Genomic DNA, 25,040 nt, shown 5'->3' with positions numbered 1-25,040 from the left:
AGGTGCCCGCCCCTAGCTGGCTCCGCCTGGGGCCCGAGGGAAGGTGAGGTCGGGGGCCGGGCCAGGGCGTGGCAGGCGGGGTGTGTGTCCCCCGGGCTTGGCGCCTCCGGTGGCCCGGAGCACCGTCCCACCCCTGCCACCCTCCGATGGGGCCGCTACCTGTGTGCCTGCCAATCATGCTGCTCCTGCTGCTGCCGTCGCTGCTGCTGCTGCTGCCTGGACCTGGCCCCGGGTCCGGCGAGGGTGAGTGAGGAAGGGGCTTTTCCGGAACTCAGGAGTTCCGGGATTCCTCCAGCTCTTCCTAGGGACCCAGCAGCCCTGCCTCCCATCCCTCCCCAAGTTCCTAGGAGCCCTAGAGCCCCCAGTTCGCTCTTCTAATGCTCACCCACACTCTGCGCCCCAGCCCTCTGCAGGACCCCCCACTCACTCCTCCCAGGGACCCAGAACTAGCCCAACCCTTCCCCAGGGGCGCAGAGTCCTCTCCTGGCTCCCTCCGCCAACCGGCTGTGACCCTCTCCAGCAGCCCGGAAGCCTCCCGGATGGCCTGACCTGGGGTCCGCGAACTTATCCTTCATTCCACCTGTCCCTGAGATGTGAGACACCAGAGGGTGGGAGGAGCAGGGGCAAAAAGGGCCCGGCTTGGGGGTGGGAGAAGAACAGATTGTGCCCCTGTACAACAAACCCCTGGGACACACACACACGCAAATAGAACATACTGTCCCTATCTCACTATCCATCCCTTGGGGTCACTGTAGAGAGGTCCTCTGGGTGACTGCCCATTTCTGGGGTGCACAGATACACGTACCCACAGAGGACTATGCAGAAACTGCCAGCACACAGATGCGCAGGCACAGGACCAGCCCCGGACTCACCTGGCACTCAGGTGTGCAGCTCACCGTGTGCGGCTCCCACAGGCAAAAATACTGAGATACCGCTAGGGGGACACACGCACACACTGCTCAAGGATACTCAAGACAGCACTCAGGACAATTCAGATGCGCAGTGTACACACACACACACACACACACACACACAGAGGCACAGACACACATATGTACACATAGACCCTGGGGCTCACAGGATGCATAGACAACCCTGGCACTCGCCAGGGAGGTTGCACTGGACAGACAGGGCAAACAGACCCCAACGTGACCTGCCCCACCTATGTTGGCACAGAGGGAGTGTTTTGCTTGGTTATAAGCACAGTGCTCGATGCCCGCCCCACGCCTGGAACCCTCCCTCTATAGAGGTGTTGCTAGGGCTCTGAGATACCAGAGAGTGGCCAAGGAGGGTGGCAGGGGAACCTCTGGGAACAGCTTCAGGGTACAGTGTTGGGACTGGGACATGGTGAGGGGTGCTCAGGGTGGGCGTGTTCCCTGGGTCTTGGTGGATTTAGAGGTCAAGGGACCAATTCTGAGCTCACTGTGTGCCAGGGCAGCTTAATTCAGAGCTCAGCTTTTTTTTTTTTTTTTTTTTTTTTTTTTTTTTTTTTTTTTGAGACAGAGTCTTGCTGTTGCCCAGGCTGGAGTGCAGTGGCGCAATTTTGGCTTACTGCAACCTCCACCTCCCAAGTTCAAGAGATTCTCCTGCTTCAGCCTCCTAAGTAAGCTGGGACTACAGGCGTGCGCCACCACACCTGGCTAATTTTTGTATTTTTAGTAGAGACGGGGTTTCACCATGTTGGCCAGGTTGATCTCGAACTCCTGACCTCAGATGATCCACCTGCCTTGGCCTCCGAAAGTGCTGGGATTACAGGCATGAGCCAGTGCGCTTGGCCAGAGATCTGCTCTGGAACACCCCCCAGGCTGGAGGGCACTGCCACAAGCAGACAGTATGGTGAGGGTCCCTGTGGCCACCTGGCAGGCAAGGTGGATTCTGGAGGGAGGTGGCCTGGGAGCAGGGTGAGGATGGGTGAGGGCATTTGAGCAGCAGAGTGTCTGCGTGACCGGGCATAACTGGAGGGACAGTAAATGACTCTTGTGTGAGAGGATGAGGGAAAGGTGAGAGGGGCTGACTACCCCCAGGACTTGGGGTGCATTGAGACCCCTTAGCTTTAACCAGACTCGTGGGAGCCATGGAGGTTTCAGGCAGAGGCGTGGGCTGCTGGGAGAGTGAGGACTCACCCTGCAGAGAGGAAGACGAAGCTTTGAACGCCAAATGTGGTTTGATTTTCGTTTTTGTTTTTGTTTTTGTTTTTGTTTTGAGATGGAGTTTCACTTTTGTTGCCCAGGCTGGAGTGCAATGGTACGATCTCGGCTCACTGCAACCATCTCCCTCCTGGGTTCAAGCGATTCTCCTGCCTCAGCCTCCCAAGTAGCTGGGATTACAGGCATATGCCACTGTGCCTGGCTAATTTTGTATTTTTAGTAGAAACAAGGTTTCTCCATGTTGGTCAGGCTGGTCTGGAACTCCAGACCTCAGGTGATCTGCCCGCTTCGACCTCCCAAAGTGCTGGGATTATAGGCATGAGCCACTGCACCTGGCCCCAAATGCGTTTTACATTTTCTTCCTATTTGATTCATCTTTGTCCCCCAACATAAATATGCTACTTTTTCCACTGATAAAAAGACAAAATGGAAATTAAATTTAGCCTGGACTTCTCAAAAAAGTCAGCGTGATGAAAACATGTTCTAGATAAAACAGAAATGATACTGGGCATGGTGGTTCATGTCTGGAATCCCAGCACCTTAGGAGGCCAAGGCAGGAGAATCACTTGAGGCCAGGAGTTTGTGACCAGCCTGGGCAACATTGTGAGATCCCATATCTACTAAAAATTTAAAAATTAGCTGGGCATGGTGGTGCATGCCTGTATGTCTGGAGGCTGAGGCAGGAGGATCGCTCAAGCACAGGATTTGGAGGCTGCAGTGAGCTATGATTGTGCCACTGCACTCCAGTGTGGGTAACAGAGTGAGACCCTGTCTCTAAAGAAAAAAGAGAGAGAAGATGATCAGGACAAGCACGGTGGCTCACACCTATAATCCCAGCACTTTGAGAGGCCGAGGCAGGTGGATCATCTGAGGCCAGGGGTTCAAGACCAGCCTGGCCAACATGGTGAAACCCCGTTTCTACTAAAAATACAAAAATTAGCTGGGTGTGGTGGCACACACCTGTGATCCCAGCTACTCGGGAGGCTGAGGCAAAAGAATTGCTTGAACCTGGGAAGTAGAGGTTGCTGTGAGCAAGATTATACCGTTGCGCTCCAGCCTGGGCAACAAGAATGAGACTCTGTCTCAAAAAAAAAAAGAAAAAAAGAAATTATGATCAAACACAATGCATCAACCTCCCGGAGGCGTAAAAACCCTAACCCTAACCCAGGAAGCAGGCAGGCCTGTGTGTGAGCTTCTACTCTATTGCTGGTACCACTCGGCTCTGGCAACCCGGAAGGCCACCTTCCCCTGTTGTTACTGTGTAAGGAGGAAGGAGCACTGGTTTGCAAGTCAGAAGCCTGGGTCGAAGCCTCTGCTCGGGTTCCTGCTGGCTGTGGGAATGTGGGGTTACCTTTGCCGACTGGCTTCCTTTCCTACATGTCCAATGCAGGGGTTCCAGTCACACGCACTGGGCACCATTACATGTCCGAGCTGTACCAGGATCTAGATAAATGGCTGGGCTCAGGCCAAGAGGCCTTCCTGTCTGGGCAGTGAAAATAAGAGGAGATGCCAAGGGCCCTGAGCCTGAGTCTGGAGGGGAAGCCGTGAGCACAGGGCAGTCCCAGGGCCCAGGAGCTGCCACAGAGGAGCCCACCTTGGTGACAGACACCTGTAGGCTCATCCGTGATGCCCAGTGCCCAACATGAACTGGACAAACGTTTCATGCAGGATTCTTTTTTCCCTTCTTGGCTACCTTGAGGACCTTGATAATAATAGTTAGCCTTTTTTTCTTTCTTTTTTTGAGAGTGTTTCTCTGTCGTCCAGGTTGGAGTGCAGTGGCAAAATCTTGGCTCACTGCAACCTTCGCCTCTCAGGTCAAGTGACTCTCCTGCCTCAGCCTCCCTAGTAGCTGGGATTACAGGCATACACCAGTATGCTTGGCTAATTGTATTTTTACTAGAGATAGGGTTTCACCATGTTGGCCAAGCTAATCTTGAACTCCTGACCTCAGGTGATCTGCCCGCCTGGGCCTCCCAAAGTGTTGGGATTACAGGTGTGAGCCACCTCGTCCTAACTTATAATAGTTAGCCTTTTCATGCACCAGGGGCTTTATACTCATTATCTCATTTCATTCATATGAGTTGAAGTCACCTTATCCCCCATTTCAGAGATGAGGAAACCAAAACCCAGAGAGGGTAGGAGTTTGTCCAAGGTCTTACAGCTAGGAAGTAGGATTCAAACCCAGACAGCCAGGCTGTAACACCTAGGTTCTTCTCAGGCTAATGCCCTTCCCAGGGGTCTGGGAAGCCCTAACCGGCAGCCTGTCACCTTTGTTTACCCCCCAGCCTCCAGGCCATTACATGTGCAGCGGCGTGGGATCCTGGAACTGGCAGGAACTGTGGGTTGTGTTGGTTCCCGAACTCCCATCGCCTATATGAAATATGGTTGCTTTTGTGGCTTGGGAGGCCATGGCCAGCCTCGAGATGCCATTGACTGGTGAGTGCATGCCTGGGCCCAGGCTACCAACTCCCTCACACTCTGGGTTAGTCAAGGCTTATGAGGAAGTACCCAAAACTGAAGCTGGGGTTTGGTCCAGGGAGATGCCAGCATGCGGTACTACTTTGCAGGCAGGCAGAGGCCTCTTGGATAACATGGCCAATGGGGCCAGATCTTGGTGCCAGCTGCCCCTTACCCTGGCCATGATTACATTGCCTTAAAAAATTGGCCAGGAGCGGTGGCTCACTCCTGTAATCCCAGCACTTTGGGAGGCCGAGGTGGGCAGATCACTTGGGGTCAGGAGTTCAAGACCAACCTGGCCAAAATGGTAAAACCCCATCTCTACTGAAAATGCAAAAATTAGCTGTGTGTGGTGGTGGGCATCTGTAATCCCAGCTACTAGGGAGACTGAGGCAGGAGAATTGCTTGAACCCGGGAGGCGGAGTTTGCGGTGATTTGGGTGCACAACTGTACCAAAATCCAGCCTGGGCAGCAGTGCAAGACCCTGTCTCAAAAGAAAAAAATAATAATAATATAAAGTGATCAGGTGTGGTGACTCCCACCTGTAATCCCACCACTTTGGGTCAAGGCAGGAGGATCACTTGAGCCCGGGAGTTTGCAACTAGCCTCGGCAACATAGCGAGACCCTGTCTCTATATTAAACACACACACACACATACACACACGCACACGCACAAAGTCAGCCAGACTATACACTAGGAACTGCCCTGGGAATCCCTTTGAGTTCTCACAACAATCCCATTTCACAGATGAAGAAACCAAGGCACAGAAATATTAAGTAATGTGGCCAGATGTGGTGGCTACGCCTGTAATCCCAGCACTTTGGGTGGCCGAGGCAGGCAGATCACGAGGTCAGGAGTTCGAGACCATCCTGGCCAACATGGTGAAACCCCGTCTCTACTAAAATACAAAAATTAGCTGGGTGTGGTGGCAGGTGCCTGTAATCCCAGCTATTCAGGAAGCTGAGGCAGGAGAATTGCTTGAACCAGGGAAGCGGAGATTGCAGTGAGCCAAGATCACACCACTGCACTCCAGCCTGGGTGACAGAGCAAGACTCCGTCTGGAAAAAAAAAAAAGAAGAAGAAACATTAAGTAGCTTGTCTGGGGCCACATAGTTACCAAGATGTGGGAACTGGGATTTGAACCCAGCCAGTCTGGCTGGATTCATGCCTACAGCCTCTACGCTCTTGCTACTTATTGTGTGAGAAGCGCCTGCTCTGTGGAAGGTTGTGGACTGAGATCTTTCCATGACTTCCACTCATTTACACCCAAGGCTGTTCTTTTTTTTTGAGATGGAGTCTCTCTGTCGCCCAGGCTGGAGTGCAGTGGTGAGATCTCGGCTCACTGCAAGCTCCGCCTCCCAGGTTCACACCATTCTCCTGCCTCAGTCTCCTGAGTAGCTGGGACTACAGGTGCCCACCACGACGCCCAGCTAATTTTTTGTATTTTTGGTAGAGATGGGGTTTCACCGTGTTAGCCAGGATGGTCTCGATCTCCTGACCTTGTGATCCGCCCGCCTCGGCCTCCCAAAGTGCTGGGATTACAGGTATGAGCCACCGCGCCCGGCCCCCAAGGCTGTTCTTAAAGATGGGCATGACAGTTATGCCCATTTTACAGATGGGGCCATGAGGCTCAGAAGGGCATGCCACTCACCCATTTCCACAAAGCTATAGCTAGTTAGCAGAGGGCAGAATTTGGCCGCCTCTCCCCTAGCTGGAAGGCTGTGATTGATGCAGCGTTTTTTTGTTGTTGTTGATGCTGTTTGTTTCTTTTTTTTGAGACAGGGTCTCGCACTGTCATCCTGACTGGAGTGCAGTGGTGCGATCTCAGCTCACTGCAAACTCTGTCTCCAAGATGCAAATGATTCTCGTGCCTCAGCCTCCCAAGTAGCTGGAATTGCAGGCGTGCACTACCATGCCCAGCTGTTTTTTGTAGAGATGGGGTTAGTAGAGATTTGTTTAATAGAGATGGGGTTTTGCCATGGTCTCTACTAAATCCTGTCTCTACTAAAACTACAAAAATTACCCAGGCGTGGTGGCATATGCCTGTAGTTCCAGCTACTCAGGAGGCTGAGGCAGCATAATCGCTTGAACCTGGGAGGCGGAGGTTGCAGTGACCCGAAATCACGCCATGGCCCTCTAGCCTGGGGTCTTGCTTTTGCCCAGGTTAGAGCGCAGTGGCACAATCATAGTAGCTCACTGCAGCCTCAAACTCCTGGGCTGAAGGGAATCCTCCCACCTCAGCCTCCCAAGTAGCTAGGACTATAGGCATGTGCCATCATGGTGAGCTGATTTTTTTGTGTTTTTATTTTCTCAAGACAGAGTCTTGCTCTGTTGCTTAGGCTGGAGTGCAATGGTGTGATCTTGGCTCACTGCAACCTCCACTTCCTGGGTTCAAGTGATTCTCCTGCCTCAGCCTCCTGAGTAGCTGGGATTATAGGCGCGCACCACCACGCCTGGCTAATTTTGTATTTTTAGTAGAGACAGGGTTTCGCCATGTTGGCCAGGCTGGTCTTAAACTCCTGACCTTGTGGTCCACGTGCCTCAGCCTCCCAAAGTGTTGGGATTACAGGCATGAGCTACTGCTCCTGTCCTGGTGAGCTTATTTTTAAATTTGTTATAGAGACAAGAGAGACAAGAGTCTCCTTATGTTGCCCAGGCTGGTCTCGACCCCCTGGCCTCAAGTGATCCTCCCACCTCAGCCTCTCAAAGTTCTGGGATTATAGATGGGTGCCACTGCACCCGGCCTTTAAGGAGGGTTTCATTATAAACCTGCCCTGAAGGGAAGGAATCCGATTTTATGAGAGGGTATAGCCTGGGGAGGCCTGGATGAACTCCAGAGGCAGGGGCTTGTGCCTAGGATGAGACCTAAGAGACAAAGGGCAGACATGAAGTTGCCCCAGGCAGAGGGTACAGTGTGGGCAAAGTCAGGAAGTGGCAGGGCTTGGATCACTCCAGGAAGAGACAGGAGTCATATGTCATAGGAGCTTGAGACCCAGACAGTGAGGCAGACAGGCAGGGACCAAGCTTGGGCACAGCCACAGAGGCAGGACAGGGCATGGTGGGGCCAATGGAATCATCACCCAAGATGGGGATTTTCAGGGAAACAGCTTAGACAAGACCAGGCATACAGTAGCTCCCACCTGTAATCCCAGTATTTGGGGAGGCTGAGGTAGGAGGACTGCTTGAGCCTGGAAGTTTGAGACCAACCTAGGCAACATAGTGAGACCCCATCTCTCTCTTTTTTTTTTTTTTTTTTTTTTGAGACGGAGTCTAGCTCTGTCACCCAGACTGGAGTGCAGTGGCGCCATCTCGGCTCACTGCAAGCTCCGCTTCCCGGGTTCACGCCATTCTCCTGCCTCAGCCTCCCCAGTAGCTGGGACTACAGGCGCCTGCCACCACGCCCAGCTAATTTTTTGTATTTTTAGTAGAGACGGGGTTTCATCGTGTTAGCCAGGATAGTCTCGATCTCCTGACCTCGTGATCCACCCACCTCGACCTCCCAAAGTGCTGGGATTACAGGAGTGAGCCACCACGCCCGGCCGTGAGACCCCATCTCTACAAACAATTTAAAAAAGGAATTTGTGTTCCTGTAATAGCATACTTGGGAGGTTGAGGTGGCAGTTATCGCTTGAGCCCGGGAGTTCAAGGCTAAAGTGAGCTGATTGAGCCACTGCACTCCAGCCTGAGCAACAGAGAGAGACTCTGTCTCAAAGGAAATGCAAATTACAAAACTAGCCAGGCATAGTGGCATGTGCCTATAGTCTCAGCTACTTGGGATGTTGAGGTGGGAGGATCGCTTGAGCCCAGGAGGTCAAGGCTGCAGTGAGCTATGACTGTGCCGCTGCACTCCAGCCTGGGCAATAGAGAAAGACCCTGTCTCTTTAAAAAAAAAAAAAAAAAGGCTTAGATAAGAGGTTGCTGTGCCCTGCTGGGAGTCTTCAGTCACCCATGGTCCTGGCAAGAGAGAAGGGCCGGGAGAGAGCTTTGCCCACCGGCTGTCCTGCCCATGTGACATCCGCAGGTGCTGCCATCGCCACGACTGTTGTTACACTCGAGCTGAGGAGGCCGGCTGCAGCCCCAAGACAGAGCGCTACTCCTGGCAGTGCGTCAATCAGAGCGTCCTGTGCGGTGAGTCCTCAGTACCACCATGCCACCCACCCCGAGTATCCCCTGGGCATCTTGGCATGGCCAGATGACTTCCGTGCCCCTGTTTCAATAACCACTGCTTCCAACTCTCTATAGACCACCCCTTGGGTGTGTCTAATGTAGGTGATATTTATTTTATTGATTTTTTGAGTCAGAGTCTCACTCTGTCACCCAGGCTAGAGTGTGGTGGTGTGATCTTGGCTCACTACCAACTCTGCCTCCTGGGTTCAAGCCATTTTCTTGCCTCAGCCTCCCAAGTGGCTGGGACTACAGGCATGCACCACCATGCCCAGCTAATTTTTGTATTTTTGTCAGTAGAGAGGTTTCACCACATTGGCCAGGCTAGTCTCAAATTCCCCACCTCAAGTGATCCGCCCGCCTCGACCTCCCAAAGTGCTGGGATTACAGGCATGAGCCATGGTGTCTAGCCCTAATGTGAGCGATCTTTAACACTGAGCACTTGAAAAAGAAAACCCTGAAGAAACCTAATTCTTTGATGTCTGGACAACAAGGAAGAAGATAGAAATGGCATCAGATAATAAACAATGTAAATGTTTATCAGAAAGGGACTGGGGGTCAGGACCAGTAGGAGGATCACTTGAGGCCAGGAGCGCATCTCTACAAACAAAGGATTTTTTAACATTGGCCAGGTGTGGTGGCACACATCTGTCGTCCCAGTTACTTGGGAGGCTGAGGTGGGAGGATCTCTTGAAGCCCAGGAGGTTGAGGCTGCAGTGAGCTGTGAGCGAGCCACTGCACTTCAGCCTGGGTGACAAGGCAAAACCCAGTCTCAAAAAAATAATAATAATAGTATTTTACATAACCAACCACTTCTAAAGATTAAAAAAAAAAAAAAAAACTCTGCAATTAAAAACGTCAGGTCCCTCAGGGCAATCTTATCAGATTTTGCAACAAAGCAGTAACATAAGGATTGTAGTATTTATTTTATTTTTACATTATTTATTTATTGTTTGTTTATTTTTGGAGTGTGGGTTTTTTTTGTTTTGTTTTGTTTTTTGATTTTTTTGTTTGTTGTTTTGAGACAGAGTTTTGCTCTTGTTGCCTGGGCTGGAGTTCAATGGTGTGTTCTCGGCTCACTGCAACCTCCACCTCTCGGGTTCAAGCAATTCTCCTGCCTCAGCCTCCTCAGTAGCTGAGATTACAGGTGCCTGCCACCACACCTGGCTACTTTTTTTGTATTTTTGGTAGAGATGGGGTTTCACCATGTTGGCCAAGCTGGTCTGGTACTCCTGACCTCAAGCAATCCACCCGCCTCGGCCTCTCAAAGTGCTGGAATTACAGGCGTGAGCCACTGCATCTGGCCATGGTGTTTATTTTTAAGATTCCATTTTGGGCCGGGTGCAGTGGCTCACGCCTACAATTCCAGCACTGTGGGAGGCCAAGGCAGGTGGGTCACTTGAAGCTAAGAGTTTGAGAGCAGCCTCAATGGCGAAACCCTGTCTCTACTAAAAATACAAACTTACCTTGGTATGTTGATGCATGCTTATAATCCCAGCTACTTGAGAGTCTAATGCAGGAGAATCACTTGAATCCAGGAGGCGGAGGTTGCAGTGAGCCGAGATTGCACGACTGTACTCCAGCCTGGGCAACAGAGTGAGACTATCTCAAACAAAAACAGAAAGAAAAAAGATTCCATTCTGATGTGTGGCATTTTCCATTTATAGTTTCCCTTCAAATAAATAAGAAAGCGAAACCAATGAAAACAACTAGGAAGTGAATAATGGTACAGGGAGAATGTAGATAAGGCTTGAGTTTCGGCAGCAAGACACAAAGTTATCTGAAGAGCTAGACATGATCCAGACCAATGGTTCCACCCCTTTTCTCCCCTATTTTGTGTTACTTGAAAACAGACGTAACAGGCTCGGCGCTGTGGCTCACTCCTGTAATCGCAAGACAGGCAGATGGCTTGAACTTAGGAATTCAAGACCAACCTGGGCAACATGGTGAAACCCTCTCTCTACAAATAATACGAAAACCAGCAGGGTGTGGTGGTGTGCACCTGCAATCTCAGCTACTTGGAAGGCTGAGGTAGGAGGATCACCTGAGCCCAGGGAAGACGAGGCTGTAGTGAGCCAAGATTGTACCACTGCACTCCAGCCTGGGCAACAGAGTGAGATCCCGTCTCAAAAAAAAAAAAAAAAAAAAAAAGAATAAAGAGAAAAAGAGGCTAGGTGTGGTGGCTCACGCCGGTAATCCCAGCACTTTGGCAGGCTGAGGTGGGCGAATCATGAGGTCAGGAGTTCCAGACCAGCCTGGCCAACATGGCGAAACCACGTCTCTACTAAAATAAAGGCGAGCGCCTGTAATCCCAGCTACTCAGAAGGCTGAGGCAGGAGAACTGCTTGAACCCAGGAGGCGGAGGTTGCAGTAAGCCAAGACTGCGACATTGCACTCCAGCCTGGGCGACAGAGCGGAACTCTGTCTCAAAAAAAAAAAAAAGGAAATAAACATAACATAAAATTAATCATGTTAAAGTGTATAATTCAGTGACACTTAGAATATTCACAATGTCATCCAACCACCACCTAAACATTTTCATCACTCCGCCTTGAAAAATCCTTTCCCCTTAAACAATCCGTTCCCATTCCTCCCTACCACCAACACCTGGTAAACTTACCGGACTACCAGCTTTCTATCTCTGGATTTACCCTGTCTAGATATTTTATATAAATGGAATTATATACTATGTTTCTGACTTCTTCACTTAGCACAATGTTTTTGAGGTTTGCTCTTTTTTTTTTTTTTTTGACTCAAAATCTCGCTCTGTCGCATAGGCTGGAGTGCAGTGGTGCCATCTCGGCTCACTGCAGCCTCCACCTCCCGGGTTCACGCGATTCTCCTGCCTCAACCTCCTGAGTAGCTGGGATTACAGATGTGCACCACCATGCCTGGGTACTTTTTGTATTTTTAGCAGAGATGGAGTTTTACCATGTTGGCCAGGCTGGTCTTGAACCCCTGACCTCAAGTGATCCACCTGCCTCAGCCTCCCAAAGTGCTGCGATTACAGGCGTGAACCACCGCACCCATCCTGTTCATGTTATATTAATAGCATGTGTCAGTACGTCATTCCTTTTATGAATGAATAATATCCGCTGCATGGATAGATCACATTTTGTTTATCCATTCATTCAGTGATGGGCATTTGGGTTGTTTCCACCTTTTGGCTTATGTGAATAGTGCTGCTGTGAACATTCATGAGCAAGTACTTATTTGAGTAGCTGGTTTTGATTGTTTGGAGCGTATACCTAGGAGTAGAATTGCTGGGTCACACGGTAATCCTGTTTTACTTCTTTTTTTGAGACAGGGTCTGGCTCTGTCAACCAGGCTGGAGTACAGTGGCGTGATCATGGCTCACTGCAGCCTCAAACTCCTGGGTTCAAACTATCGTCCTGGCTCAGCCTCCTGAGTAGCTGGGACTATAGGTGTGTGGCACGATGCTGGGCTAATTTTTTTGAGACAAAGTCTCACTTTGTCACCCAGGCTAGAGTGCAGTGGCATGATCATAGCTCACTACAACTTCTGCCTCTCTGGTTTTAGTGATTCTCCTACCTCAGCCTCCTGAGTAGCTGGGATTACAGGTGCCCGCCACCACGCCCAGCTAAGTTTTGTATTTTTAGTAGAGACGAGGTTTCACCCTGTTGGTCAGGCTGGTCTCGAATTCCTGACCTCAAGCAATTCACCCACCTCGGCCTCCCAAAGTGCTGGGATTACAGGTATAAGCCACTGTACCTGGCCAAGTGCCCAGCTAATTTTTAATCTTTTTTTGTTTGTTTGTTTGTTTGTTTGTTTGAGATGGAGTCTCACTCTTGTTGTCCAAGCTGGAGTGCAATGGCGTGATCTCGGGTCACCTCAGCCTCCGCCTCCTGAACTCAAGCAATTCTCCTGTCTCAGCCTTTTGAGTTGCTGAGATTACAGGCATGCGCCACCTTACCTGGCTAATTTTTATATATTTTTTAGTACAGATGGGATTTCACCATGTTGGCCAGGCTGGTCTCAAACTCCTGACCTCGTGATCCGTCTGCCTTGGCCTCCCAAAGTGCTGGGATTACAGGCATGAGCCACCACATCCAGCCATTTTTAAACTTTTTGTAGAGATAGGGTCTCCCTTTGTTGTCCAGGCTGGTCTTAAAATCTTGGCTTCAAGCAATCCTTCTGCCTCTATGCCTCTGAAAGTTCTGGGATTACAGGCATGAATCACCATGCCCAGTTAAGAGTTCTTTATATATTGTGGATACTGACTCTTACCAGATATGTGATTTGCAAATATTTTCTCCCATTATGCAGGTTGTCTTTTCACTTCCTTGGTACTGTCTTTGCACAAAAGTGTGTGTTTAATGAAGTTCAATTAATCTGTTGTCTTTTGTTGCTCGTGTTTTTGGTGACCTTAGAATCCACTGCCAAATCCAAAGTTATAAACATTTACCCTTAAGTTTTCTTCTAATAGTTTTATCATTTTTAACTCTAATATTTAGGTCATTGATCCATTTCGAGTTAATTTTTATCTACAGAGTGAGGTAGGGGGTTGAACTTTAATCTTTTGTATGTTGTTATCTAGTTATCTTAGCCCTCTTGGTTGAAGAAACTCCTCCCCATTGAATCATCTTGCTACCTTTGCTGAAAACCACGGACAGGTGTGGTGGCTCACACCTGTAATCCTAGTACTTTGGGAGGCTGAGGCAGGCAGATTGTTTGAGCTCAGGAGTTTGAGCTCAGGTCCACACGGTGAAACCCCATCTCTACTAAAATAAAAAAAAAATTGTGCTGGGTGTGGCAGCGTGCGCCTATAGTCCCAGCTACTCGGGAGGCTGAGGCAAGAGAATTACTTGAACCTGGGAGGTGGAGATTGGAGCCAGCAGAGATTACGCCACTGCACTCCAGCCCGGGAGACAGAGCAAGACTCTGTCTCAAAAAAAAAAAAAAAAAAAAAAGAAAATCACTTGGCTCTAGAAGAAGGAGGGTTTCATCACTTTGAGCTAATAACTTGACTTCTCTTAGCCTCAGCTTCCTTACCTGGAAGATAGGTCTTCCAGGAGAAGATGAGAAAAGGCTTGTAAGATGAGAAACAGATTTTGTTTTTGTTTTTGTTTTGAGACGGAGTCTTGCTCTGTCGCCGAGTCTGGAGTGCAGTGGCACAATCTCCGCCCACTGCAACCTCTGTCTCCCGGGTTCAAGTGATTCTCTTGCCTCAGCCTCCCGAGTAGCTGGGATTACAGGCCCCTGCCACCACACCCGGTTGATTTTTGTATTTTTAGTAGAGATGGGGTTTCACCATATTGGCCTGGCTGGTCTCAAACTCCTAACCTCAGGTGACCCGCCCACTCGGCCTCTCAAAGTGCTGGGATTATAGGCATGAGCCACTGTGCCCAGCTGAGAAACAGATTGGATGGGGATTTTTCGTCTATCTCCTCCTCTTTCCTCCTCTCATCCTGATCTGAACTTCTCTCTGACTCCTGCTAACTCCAGAGAGAATCAAAGATCTGTTCCAACTCTTGATTAAAACTCCAGCTTCTGCTAACTTGGTCTGCTCTGGTGGCAAAGAGGCTATTGTAAGCGTTATTAGAAGTATGTTTTCATGTTTTTATTTTTATTTATTTTTTGAGACAGAGTCGTACTCTGTAGCCCAGGCAGGAGTGCAGTGGGGTGATATCAACTCACTGCAACCTCTGCCTCCCGGGTTCAAGCGATTCTCATGCCTCAGTCTCCTGAGTAGCTGGGACTAGAGGTGTGCGCCACCATGCCTTGCTAATTTTTGTGTATTTTTAGTAGAGACAGGGTTTCACCATGTTGACCAGGCTGGTCTCGAACTCCTGATCCATCCGCCTCGGCCTCCTAAAGTTTTGGGATTACAGGCACGAGCCACTGTGCCTGGCCTACTTGAACTATGTTTTTAGATCTTCAGCTATATCTCCTTACTATGGATTAGAACTTGGCATAAGAGCAAAGCTGAATAAATATGATGATCAATTTTTAGGCCTGAACGTGCCCCAGGCATCATCTCAATCCAGCCTTCTCATTAGAGTTGGGGAAACTGGCTGGGCATGGTAGCTCATACCTATGATCCCAGCACTTTGAGAGGGCAAGGTGGGAGGATAGCTTGAGCCCAGGAGTTCGAGACCACCCTGGCAGCATAGAGAGACCCCATCTCTACAAAAGACATAGATAAAGGGGAAATTGAGGCTCAGGGAGAGTAAGTGACTCATTCCCCCAAACTGCCCCCTTCTGGTGTGGGTGGCGAGGAGGTGAAATGAGGCTTCAGTGGGAAATCTGTTGAAAATCTTTCCTTTCTCCCTTCAATTTGCATATTCTGCTTGCTCCTACCCAGGTGGAAATGATATTTATAAAATATTGGTGTGTCTGTTGGTGGAGTCTGTGCCTGTTTACAGAACTGTCTTCTCTGAACCAAATGAAAGGAACTAAAATATCTATTATGCATTTTGGACTAAAAATATTATCTTATTCTGTTTGGAGATATTCTGAACATAGTTGTTTATTTAATTACAGGTTTGGCCCATTTTCCATTTATGGGCCTGACTTAAATATATTTTTAAAAATTTAAACCTATAATAATATTTACTAGCAGGCCTTAATTTTAAACTTAACCCTCGGGAGCTATTTTTCCTTTCAAATTTTTATTCTTCTTCAAAATGTGATGCCATCAGGTTCCTGAGGTCATGGAGCAGTGGGGCCAGGTCTTGCTATTGGAGGAATCTTTGTTGCTCAGGGAGAAGAGTAAGAGGACAGGCAGAGGTGCTGGGTCAGGAGATCCTGGGCTGGAATCCTGGTCCACCCCTTCCCAGTTCTGTGACCTTGGATGAGTTACCAAATACCTGTAAGCCTCACTTTCCTCATCTATAAAATGGGAATAACAGACCAGAGTTGCTGGGGTTGTGTGAGCACTGGAGATTGTGTATGGCTTTGCTTTCCTTTTTCCTCTCTTCCCCTCCCCTCCCCTCCCCTCCCCTCCCCTCTCCCTCACCTCTCCCTCACCACCTCCCTCGCCCCCGTCCCTCCTTTCTTCCCTCCCCTCCCCTCCCCTCCCCTCCCCTTCCCTTCCCTTCCCTTTTCTTTTTCTTTTTCTTTTCTTTGAGATAGAGTCTCACTCTGTTGCCTAGGCTGGAGTGTAGTGGCGCTTTCTCAGCTCACTGCAACCTCCACCTCCCTGGTTCAAGCCATTCTCCTGCCTCAGCCTCCCTAGTAGCTGCACACCACCACACCCAGGTAAAAAAAATTTTTTTTTTTTTTTGTATTTTTAGTAGAGACGCGACTTCATCATGTTGGCCTGGCTGGTCTTGAACTCCTGACCTCAAGGGATCTGCCCACCTCAGCCTCCCAAAGTGCTGGGATTACAGGCATGAGGATGAAGGGCTTTTCTAAGGTTTTTCTATGGTCTGTCAACAAATATTATTGTGAGTCTACTCTGCCGGGCTCCATGCTAGGTTTTGGGCAAGGCAGAGCAACAGGTACTGTAGTCTAAAAGGAGGAGACAGGGAAGTAGTGTATGCGCCAAGTGCTTTGTAACTATTGTGTTGAGAAATAAAGCAGGTGAATTACTATACCCGCTACAACATGGATGAACTTTGAAAATATGATGGGCTGGGCACAATGGCTCCTACTTGTAATCCCAACACTTTGGGAGGCCAAGGCAAAAGTATCACTTGAGCCCAGAAATTTGAGACCAGTCTGGGCAACATAGCGAGACCCTGGCATAGTAGCGCATGCCTGTAGTTCCAGCTACTTGGGAGGCTGAGGTGGGAAGGTCACTTGAGCTCAGGAGGTCCAGGCTGCAGTGAGCCATGATCATGCCACTGCATTCCAGCCTGGGTGACAGAGTGAGACCCTGCATCAACAAAAAAGGCCAGACACAGTGGCTCACACCTGTAATCCCAGCACTTTGGGAGGCTGAGCCTGGTGGATCACTTGAGGTCAGGAGTTCGAGAACAGCCTTGCCAACATGGTGAAACCCCATCTCTACTAGCAATACAAAATTAGCCGGTTGTGGTGGCAGGTGCCTGTAATCCCAGCTACTGGGGAGGTTGAGGCAGGAGAATTGCTTGAACCTGGAAGACAGAGAGGTTGCAATGAGTAGAGATCATGCCACTGCCCTCCAACCTGGGTGACTGAGTGAGACTCTGTTTCAAAAAAAGAAAAGCAAAAAGAAAGAAAGAAGAAATACAGCGCTGAGTGAACAGAGTCAGACGTAAGAGGTCACGTATAGAGGCTTTCTGTTGCTCTGTGGGGAATACAAAAAAAGGTCACATATATTGTATGAGTTCATTTATATGAATTGTCCAGAATAGGCAAATCTACAGAAATAGAAAGTAGACTAGTGGTTGCTGGGAATGCAGAAGAGTGGGAATGGGGAGCAGCTGCTTAAAGAGAATTGGATTTCTACTGGGGTGACGATCTCGATCTGTCACCAAGGCTGGGATGCAGTGGCAGGATCACAACTCACTGCAGTCTCAAAATCCTGGGATTAAGGGATTCTTCAGCCTCATTCTCTCAAGTAGCTGGGACTACAGGCATGTGCTACCATGCTGAGCTAATTTTTGTATTATTATTATTATTATTTTTTGAGATGGAGTCTTGCTCTTGTTGCCCAGACTGGAGTGCAATGGCACTATCTCGGCTCACTGCAACCTCTGCCTCCTGAGTTCAAGTGATTCTCCTGTCTCAGCCTCCCTAGTAGCTGGGATTACAGGTGTGTGCCACCACGCCCAGCTAATTTTTGTATTTTTAGTAGAGATGGGGTTTCTCCATGTTGGCAAGGCTGTTCTTGAACTCCTGACCTTGTGAACCGCCTGCCTCAGCCTCCCAAAGTGCTGGGATTACAGGCGTGAGCCACCACGCCCAGCCTGTATTTTTTGTAGAGATGGTGTCTTGCTATGCTGCCTAGGTTGGTCTTGAACTCCTGACCTCAAGCAATCCTCCTGACTCAGCCTCCCAAAGTGTTGAGATTACGGCCCTAAGCCACCACACTTAGCCTGGGGTGATAACAATTTTAGTACAAGATAGGCGCCCAGCATTGTGAAGGTACTAAATGCTACTGACTGTACACTTTAATATCATAAATTTTATGTTGTGAGAATTTTGCCTCAATAACAAAAAGCAGGACTGCATGGTGGGGGTTTCTCTGTTACTGAGAGTGGTTGGGGTAAGAGAAAGTCTCCTGGAGACACCAGTGAAGCAGAGACCTGAGGAATAGAGGAGGCAGCCATGTGGAGGTGATGGCACAGCTAGTGCAAAGGCCCTGGGATACGCACAAGTGCCTGGGTGGTCTGAGGGTCACAAGGAGAGCGGTGAGACTGGAGCAGAGTCCCCCAGAGTGAGTGAGGTAGGGGATGATGTTGGAGAGTGATAGGGGCTAGATTCCTAAGGCATTGGAGGCTCTTCTCTAAGACAGATGGGGAGACAAGGAGGGTTTTGAGAAGGGGAGGGACACTATCTGATTTGGATTTTTTTTTTTTTTTTTTTTTTTTTTTTCCGAGATGGAGGCTTGCTCTGTCATCCAGGCTGGAGTGCAGTGGCATGATCTCAGTTCACTTCAACCTCTGCCTTTTGGGCTCAAGCAATCCTCCCACCTCAGCCTCCTGAGTAGCTGGGATCACAGGTGTGTGCCACCTTGCCCTGCTAATTTATGTACTTTTAGTAGAGATGGGGTTTTACCATGTTGGCCAGGCTGGTCTCAAACTCCTGATCTCAGGTGATCCACCTGCCTCGGCCTCCCAAAATGTTGGGATTACAGGTGTGAGCCACAGCACTCGGCCTTGATATGTATTTTAACCAAACCACTCTGGCTGCCACATGGTACAAACCCAGGAGGGGGAAAGGGTGGAAGCTGGATGTGGCTGTGAAGCTGTTGCAGTGGTCTTGGAGAGAGGTGGCTTGGGCATGGGGTGGCAGTGGAGATGGTGGAAGGGACTGGCTTCTGGACAAATCTGGCTGGATGGAACTGCAGGAGTTGCCAGTGGATGGGTGAGGGTGTGAGGGGAAGAGGAGCTGTCTGGGGTATTTGTCCCAGTTGCCTTGCAGCTGACCACTCTCCTGTCCTTGGAAAGCCGGCCTCCAGCCAGCCCTGTATGCCACCCTGGGGTTATAGCCAGGAAGCTGCAGTGGCTGCTTCCTCAAGAGTCCCCCCACAACTACCACCGTATTTCTCTGGGGGTTTCTGTTGTGCAGTAGCCCATGGAAAGCTTACAGGCAGGAAGACGTTCCTGCACTGGCTGGTTCTATTACTAATTTTTACACATATTATTTTTATCCATTTGTCTGTCTTGCCATCTATTCTTCCATTATCCATTCACCCATCATCCATCTATCCATCCATCCATCATCCATCCATTCATTCATCCATCCATCCATCCATCCATCCATCCATCCATCCATCCATCCAATTTCCATCCATCCATTATCCATCCATCCATCATCCATCCACCCATCTTCCATCCATCCATCCATCATCCATCTATCCAGCCATCCATTATCCATCATCCATCATCCATCATCCATCCATCCATCCATCCATCCATCCATCCATCCATCCGTCCATGGGGAGTGCCTGCTTCAGGGGAATGGGGTTTCTTCTGGGGTGATAAAAATGTTTTAGAATGCCAGGTGCAATGGCTCACGCCTGTATTCCCAACACTTTAGGAGTCTGAGGTGGGCAGATCACGAGGTCAAGAGATTGAGAGCATCCTGGCCAACATGGTAAAACTAGGTCTCTACTAAAAACACAAAAATTAGCTAGGCGTGGTGGTGTGCACCTGTAGTCCCAGCTACTCGGGAGGTGGAGGCAGGAGAATCGCTTGAACCTGGGAGGAAGAGGTTGCAGTGAGCCGAGACCGTGCCACTGCACTCCAGCCTGGCAACAGAGCGAAACTCCGTCTCAAAAAAAAAAAATTTTAGAATTAGATGCCCATCATTGTGAATGTACTAAATGTCACTGACTTGCACACTTTGAAATGATAAATTTTATATTGTGAGAATTTTGCCCCAGTAACAAGAAGCAGGCGTGCATGGTGAGGGATCCGTGTATCCAACCATTCATTCAACCATTCATTTACGTACTTTTTCTGATTCAAACCCAATACATGTTTGTTACGAAAAATTAAAACATTCCAGAAATATTCTTTTTTAAAATTTTTACTTCTTATTTCAGTAGCCTTAGGGGTACAAGTGGTTTTTGGTTACATGGATGAACTGTATAGTGGTGAAATCTGAGCTTTTTTTTTTTTTGAGACAGTCTCGCTCTGTCGCCCAGGCTGGAGTGCAGTGGCACATCTCAGCTCACTGCAAACTCCGCCTCCTGGGTTCACGCCATTCTCCTGCCTCAGCCTCCCAAGTAGCTGGGACTACAGGTGCCTGCCACCACGCCCGGCTAATATTTTTTGTATTTTTAGTAGAGACGGGGTTTCACCGTGTTAGCCAGGATGGTCTCGATCTCTTGACCTCGTGATCCGCCCGCCTCGGCCTCCCAAAGTGCTGGGATTACAGGTGTGAGCCACCACGCCCGAAATCTGAGCTTTTAGTGTACCCATCACCCAAGTAGTCTACATTGTACCCAATACATAGCTTTTTATCCCTCCCCACTTCGGAGTCTCCAATGCGTCCATTATACCACTCTATATGCCTCTGTGTACTGTTCATAGCTTAGCTCTCACTTATAAGTGAGAATACAGTATTTGGTTTTCCATTCTTGAGTTTCATCACTTAGAATAAGTGAAGTAGCTTCATTGCAATCCCTATCAAAATACCAACATCAGTTCACTCAAGTTGCTTCATCCAGCTTCATCCAAGTTGCTGCAGAAGACATTTTGTTCTTTTTTATGACTAAGTAGTATTCCATGGTGTATATGTAACCACACTTTCTTTTCTTTTTTTTTTTTTGAGAAGGAGTCTTGCTCTGTCACCCATGCTGGAGTGCAGTGGTGTGATCTTGGCCCCCTGCAACCTCCACCTCCTGGGTTCAAGTGATTCTCCTGCCTCAGCCTCCCAAGTAGCTGGGACGACAGGCACGCACCACCAATCCTGGCTAATTTTTGTATTTTTAGTAGAGACAGGGTTTCACCATATTGGCCAGGCTGGTCTTGAACTCCTGACCTCGTGATCCACCCACCTTGGCCTCCCAAAGTGCTGGCATTATAGGTGTGAGCCACTGCACCCAGCCACCACTTTTTCTTTATCCACTCATTGGTTGATGGGCACTTAGGTTGGTTCTATATCTTTCCAATTGTGAATTATGCTGTGATAAACATATGCGTGCACATGTCTTTTTGATATAACGACTTATTTTCCTTTGGGTAGATACCCAGTAGTGGGATTGCTAGAAAGAATAGTAGATTTACTTTTAGTTCTTTGAGAAATCTCCATACTGTTTTCCATGGAGGCTGTGCTAACTGACATTCCCACCAGCAGTCTAAAAGCATTGTATTTCACCACATTCAGGTCAACGTCTATTTTGACTTTTTAATAATGGCCATTCTGGCTGGGGTAAGGTAGTATCTCATTGTGATTTTAATTTGCAGTTCCCTGATGATGAGTGATGTTGAACATTTTTTCATTTGCTGGCCATTTGTATATCTTTTGAGAAATGTCTACTGATGTTATGTGCTCACTTTTTTTTTTTTTTTTTTTTTAGACGGAGACTTGCTCTGTCGCCTAGGCTGGAGTGCAGTGGCGCAATCTCGGCTCACTGCAACCTCTGCCTCCCAGGTTCAAACGATTCTCCTGCCTCAGCCTCCCAAGTAGCTGGGATTACAGGCGTGAGCCACCACACCCAGCTAATTTTTGTATTTTTAATAGAGACAGGGTTTCACCATGTTGGCCAGGCTGGTCTTGAACTCCTGACCTCATGATCTGCCCACCTCAACCTCCCAAAGTGCCCACGTTTTGATGAGTTTTTTTTTTCTTCTTCTTCTTCTTGAGTTTTTTTGTAGATTCTGGCTATTAGTCCTTTGTCAGATACATAGTTTGCAAATACTTTCTCCCATTCTGTGGGTTGTCTGTTTACTCTGATGATTAGTTCTTTTGCTGTGCAGAAGCTTTTAAGTTTAATTAAGTCCCATTTATTTATTTTTGTTTTTGTTACATTTGCTTTTGGGGTCTTAGTCAACGTCCAGGGGAGTTTTTCCAAGGTTTTCTTCTAGAATTCTTATGGTTGTCTTTAGTCCATCTTGAGTTGATGTATATGGTGAGTTTTGTAGGTGGTGAGAGATACAGATCCAGTTTCATTCTTCTGCATGTAGCTATCCAGTTTTCCCAGTACCATTTATTGAATAGGGTGTCATTTCCCCAATTTATGTTTTTGAGTGTTTTTTTTTTTTTTTTTTTTTGACGGAGTTTCGCTCTGGTTGCCCAGGCTGGAGTGCAATGGTGCGATCTCTGCTCACTGCAACCTCCGCCTCCCAGGTTCAAGTGATTCTCCTGCCTCAGCCCCCTGAGTAGCTGGACTTACAGGAATGTACCACCATGCCCAGCTAATTTTGTATTTTTAGTAGAGACAAGGTTTCTCCATGTTGGTCAGGTTGGTCTTGAGCATGGACCTCAGGTGATCCGCTCGCCTCGACCTCCCAAAGTGCTGGGATTACAGGTGTGAGCCACCACGCCTGGCCTTGAGTGCTTTGTTGAATATCAGTTAGTTGTACATGTTTAGCTTTATTTCTGGGTTTTCTATTCTGCTCTGTTGGTCTATGTATCCACTTTTATACTAGTACTATGCTGTTTTGGTTACTATAGCCTTGTAGTATAATTTGAAGCTGGGTAGTGATGCCTACAGATTTTTTTCTTTTTCTTTTTCTTTTCTAGATGGAGTCTCACTCTATCCTCCAGGCTGGAGTGCGGGGGCATGATCTCAGCTCACTGCAACCTCTGCCCCCCAGGTTTAAGCGATTCTCCTGCCTTAGCCTCCCGATCAGCTGGGATTATAGGTGCACACCATCATGCCTAATTTTTGTATTTTTAGTAGAAATGGGGTTTTACCATGTTGGCCAGGCTGATCTCAAACTCCTGATCTCAAGTGATTCACCCACGTCAGCCTCTCAATTTGCTGGGATTACAGGTGTGAGACACCGTGCCTGGCCAGATTTGTTCTTTTTTCTTTTTGCTTAAGATTATTTTGGCTATTAAGCTCTTTTTTCTTTGTTTTTGGTTTTTTTTTGGTTTTGTTTTGTTTTGTTTTTTGAGACAGAGTCTCACTCTGTCACCCAGGCTAGAGTGCAGTGGCACGATCTCGGCTTACCACAACCTCTGCCTCCCAAGTTTAAGCAATTCTCCTGCCTTAGCCTCCCAAGTAGCCGGGATTACAGGCATCTGCCACCATGCCTGGCTACTAATTTTTGTGTTTTTAGTAGAGAGGAGGTTTCACCATGTTAGCCAGGCTGGTCTCGAACTCCTGACCTCAGGTGTTCCACCCACCTCAGCCTCCCAAAGTGCTAGCATTACAGGCGTGAGCCACCGTGTCCAGACTATTTGGCTCTTTTTTAGTTCCATATAAATTTTAGGATTGTCTCTTCTAATTCTGTGAAAAATTGATGTTATTTTGATAGGAATTGCAATCTGTAGATTGCTTTGGGTAGTATGGTCATTTTCATTATATTGATTCTTCCAATCCATGAGCATGGGATGTATTTCCATTTGTTTGTGTCATCTATGATTTCTTTCAGCAGTGTTTTGTAGTTCTCTTTGTAGAGATCTTTCACCTTCCTGGTTAAGTATATTACTATGTTTAGGGTAGCTTTTTTTTTTTTTTTTTCCCAGCTATTATAAAAGGGACTGAGTTCTTGATTTCAGTCTCAGCTTAGTCCTTATTGATGTATAGCAGTGCTACTGGTTTGTAACCTGAGACTGTTGAATTAATTGGTCAAATCTAGGAATCTTTTGGAGGAGTCTTTAGGGTTTTCTAGGTATACAATCATATCATTGGCAGAGGTAGTTTGATCTCCTCTTTTCCCATTTGGATGCCCTTTTTTTCTTTCTCTTTCATGACTGCTCTGGCTGGGACTTCCAGTACTATGCTGAATAGAAGTGGTGAGAGTGGGCATCTTTGTCTTGTTCCAGCTCTTAAGGGGAATGAATGCTTTCAACTCATCCCCATTCAGTATGATGTTGGCTGTGGGTTTGTCATATATCACTTTTATTATTTTGAGGTATGTTCCTTCTATGCCTAGTATATTGAGAATAAGTATCTTTCAAAAAAAAGAAATTATTATGGGCTGAGAGTGGTGGCTTGTGCCTATAATCCCAGCACTTTGGGAAGCTGAGGTGGGTGGATCACTTAGCCCAGGAGTTCAAGACCAGTCTGGCAATATGGCAAAACCCCATCTCTACTAAAAATACAAAATTAGCTGGGCATGGTCGTGGGTCTGTAGTCCCAGCCACACGGGAGGCTGAAGTGGGAGAATGGCTTGAGTCCAGCAGGCGGAGGCTGCAGTGAGCCAAGATCATGCCACTGCAGTCCAGCCTGGGCAACAGAGCGAGCCCCTTTCTCAGGAAAAAAAAAAAAAAAAAGAAAGAAAGAAAAAGGAAATCGTGTAATATCGATGCAGAAGAGCGGTATGGCAGACTGTGGACTCTCCATTTGAAACTTTCAATTTCCGTTTCTGTAAAATGGGGCTGACATCGCCTGCTTCCAAGGAGCCGTGCAGATGCAGATCGCATGGTCAATTGTCAAGTATCTCAGCAATGTAATTTATGACCTGTCCTGCCTCCTGCTTTACTGATTTCCCTTGAGTCTCTCCAGGTCCCTACTCTAATCTCAGTTTCCCCACTTCTTCCAGGACCGGCAGAGAACAAATGCCAAGAACTCTTGTGCAAGTGTGACCAGGAGATTGCTAATTGCTTAGCTCAAACTGAGTACAACTTAAAGTACCTCTTCTACCCGCAGTTCCTATGTGAGCGGGACTCACCCAAGTGTGGCTGACTACCTTGACTTGAAATGCTCTTTCGCACAAGGAAATAAAGCGTCCTCTCAGTAATGAACACTAGCATTCAGTTATTTGCAGAAGGGAACCCAAACCAAGTGATAAAGCCACAATCTTGTGTTTGCTTTCTCTCCCAATCCCGGAACTCAGGACTGGAGCCCGTGTGGTTTGCAGTTAAAAGCCAAAAGTCCTGCGCCTATTTTATAAAACTATGATTGTATTTATCACTGTGTTGGGTTTGGTTCCATTTTTGAGGTTCACTCCATCTTTATGAAAAGGTGGTCTTTGTCTTCTAACCTGCTTGGATGGCTGGTAGTCAAATGTGAACCAATGCCTACCATGTGCTTGGCCAT

The 25,040-nt window shown here is 48.1% G+C and overlaps 1 protein-coding gene across 1 annotated transcript; it reads left to right on the top strand.

The window, feature by feature from the left end:
- The first annotated feature begins 82 nt into the window (after window positions 1-82).
- On the top strand, window positions 83-24,745 carry LOC103228738 (group 10 secretory phospholipase A2). The gene is made up of 4 exons (XM_007986348.3): window positions 83-243; window positions 4,433-4,583; window positions 8,628-8,734; window positions 24,544-24,745. Exons 1-4 carry the CDS (start codon window positions 147-149, stop codon window positions 24,684-24,686), a joined length of 498 nt encoding a protein of 165 aa, XP_007984539.2. The 5' UTR covers window positions 83-146; the 3' UTR covers window positions 24,687-24,745.
- Window positions 24,746-25,040: the final 295 nt, after the last annotated feature.

The sequence above is a fragment of the Chlorocebus sabaeus genome, chromosome 5 (assembly GCF_047675955.1).
Source record: "Chlorocebus sabaeus isolate Y175 chromosome 5, mChlSab1.0.hap1, whole genome shotgun sequence".
Classification (NCBI taxonomy): domain Eukaryota; kingdom Metazoa; phylum Chordata; class Mammalia; order Primates; family Cercopithecidae; genus Chlorocebus; species Chlorocebus sabaeus.
Note: the sequence above shows the minus strand (reverse complement) of the source record. Positions and strands in the feature narration are given on the sequence as shown.

Bases quoted from the DNA above. Each gene is read 5' to 3' on its own strand.
- LOC103228738 (XM_007986348.3), top strand. From the start codon at position 147: ATGGGGCCGCTACCTGTGTGCCTGCCAATCATGCTGCTCCTGCTGCTG. The intron at 4,584-8,627 runs GTGAGTGCATGC...TGACATCCGCAG, and splicing joins CCTCGAGATGCCATTGACTG to GTGCTGCCATCGCCACGACT. The intron at 8,735-24,543 runs GTGAGTCCTCAG...CACTTCTTCCAG, and splicing joins CAATCAGAGCGTCCTGTGCG to GACCGGCAGAGAACAAATGC.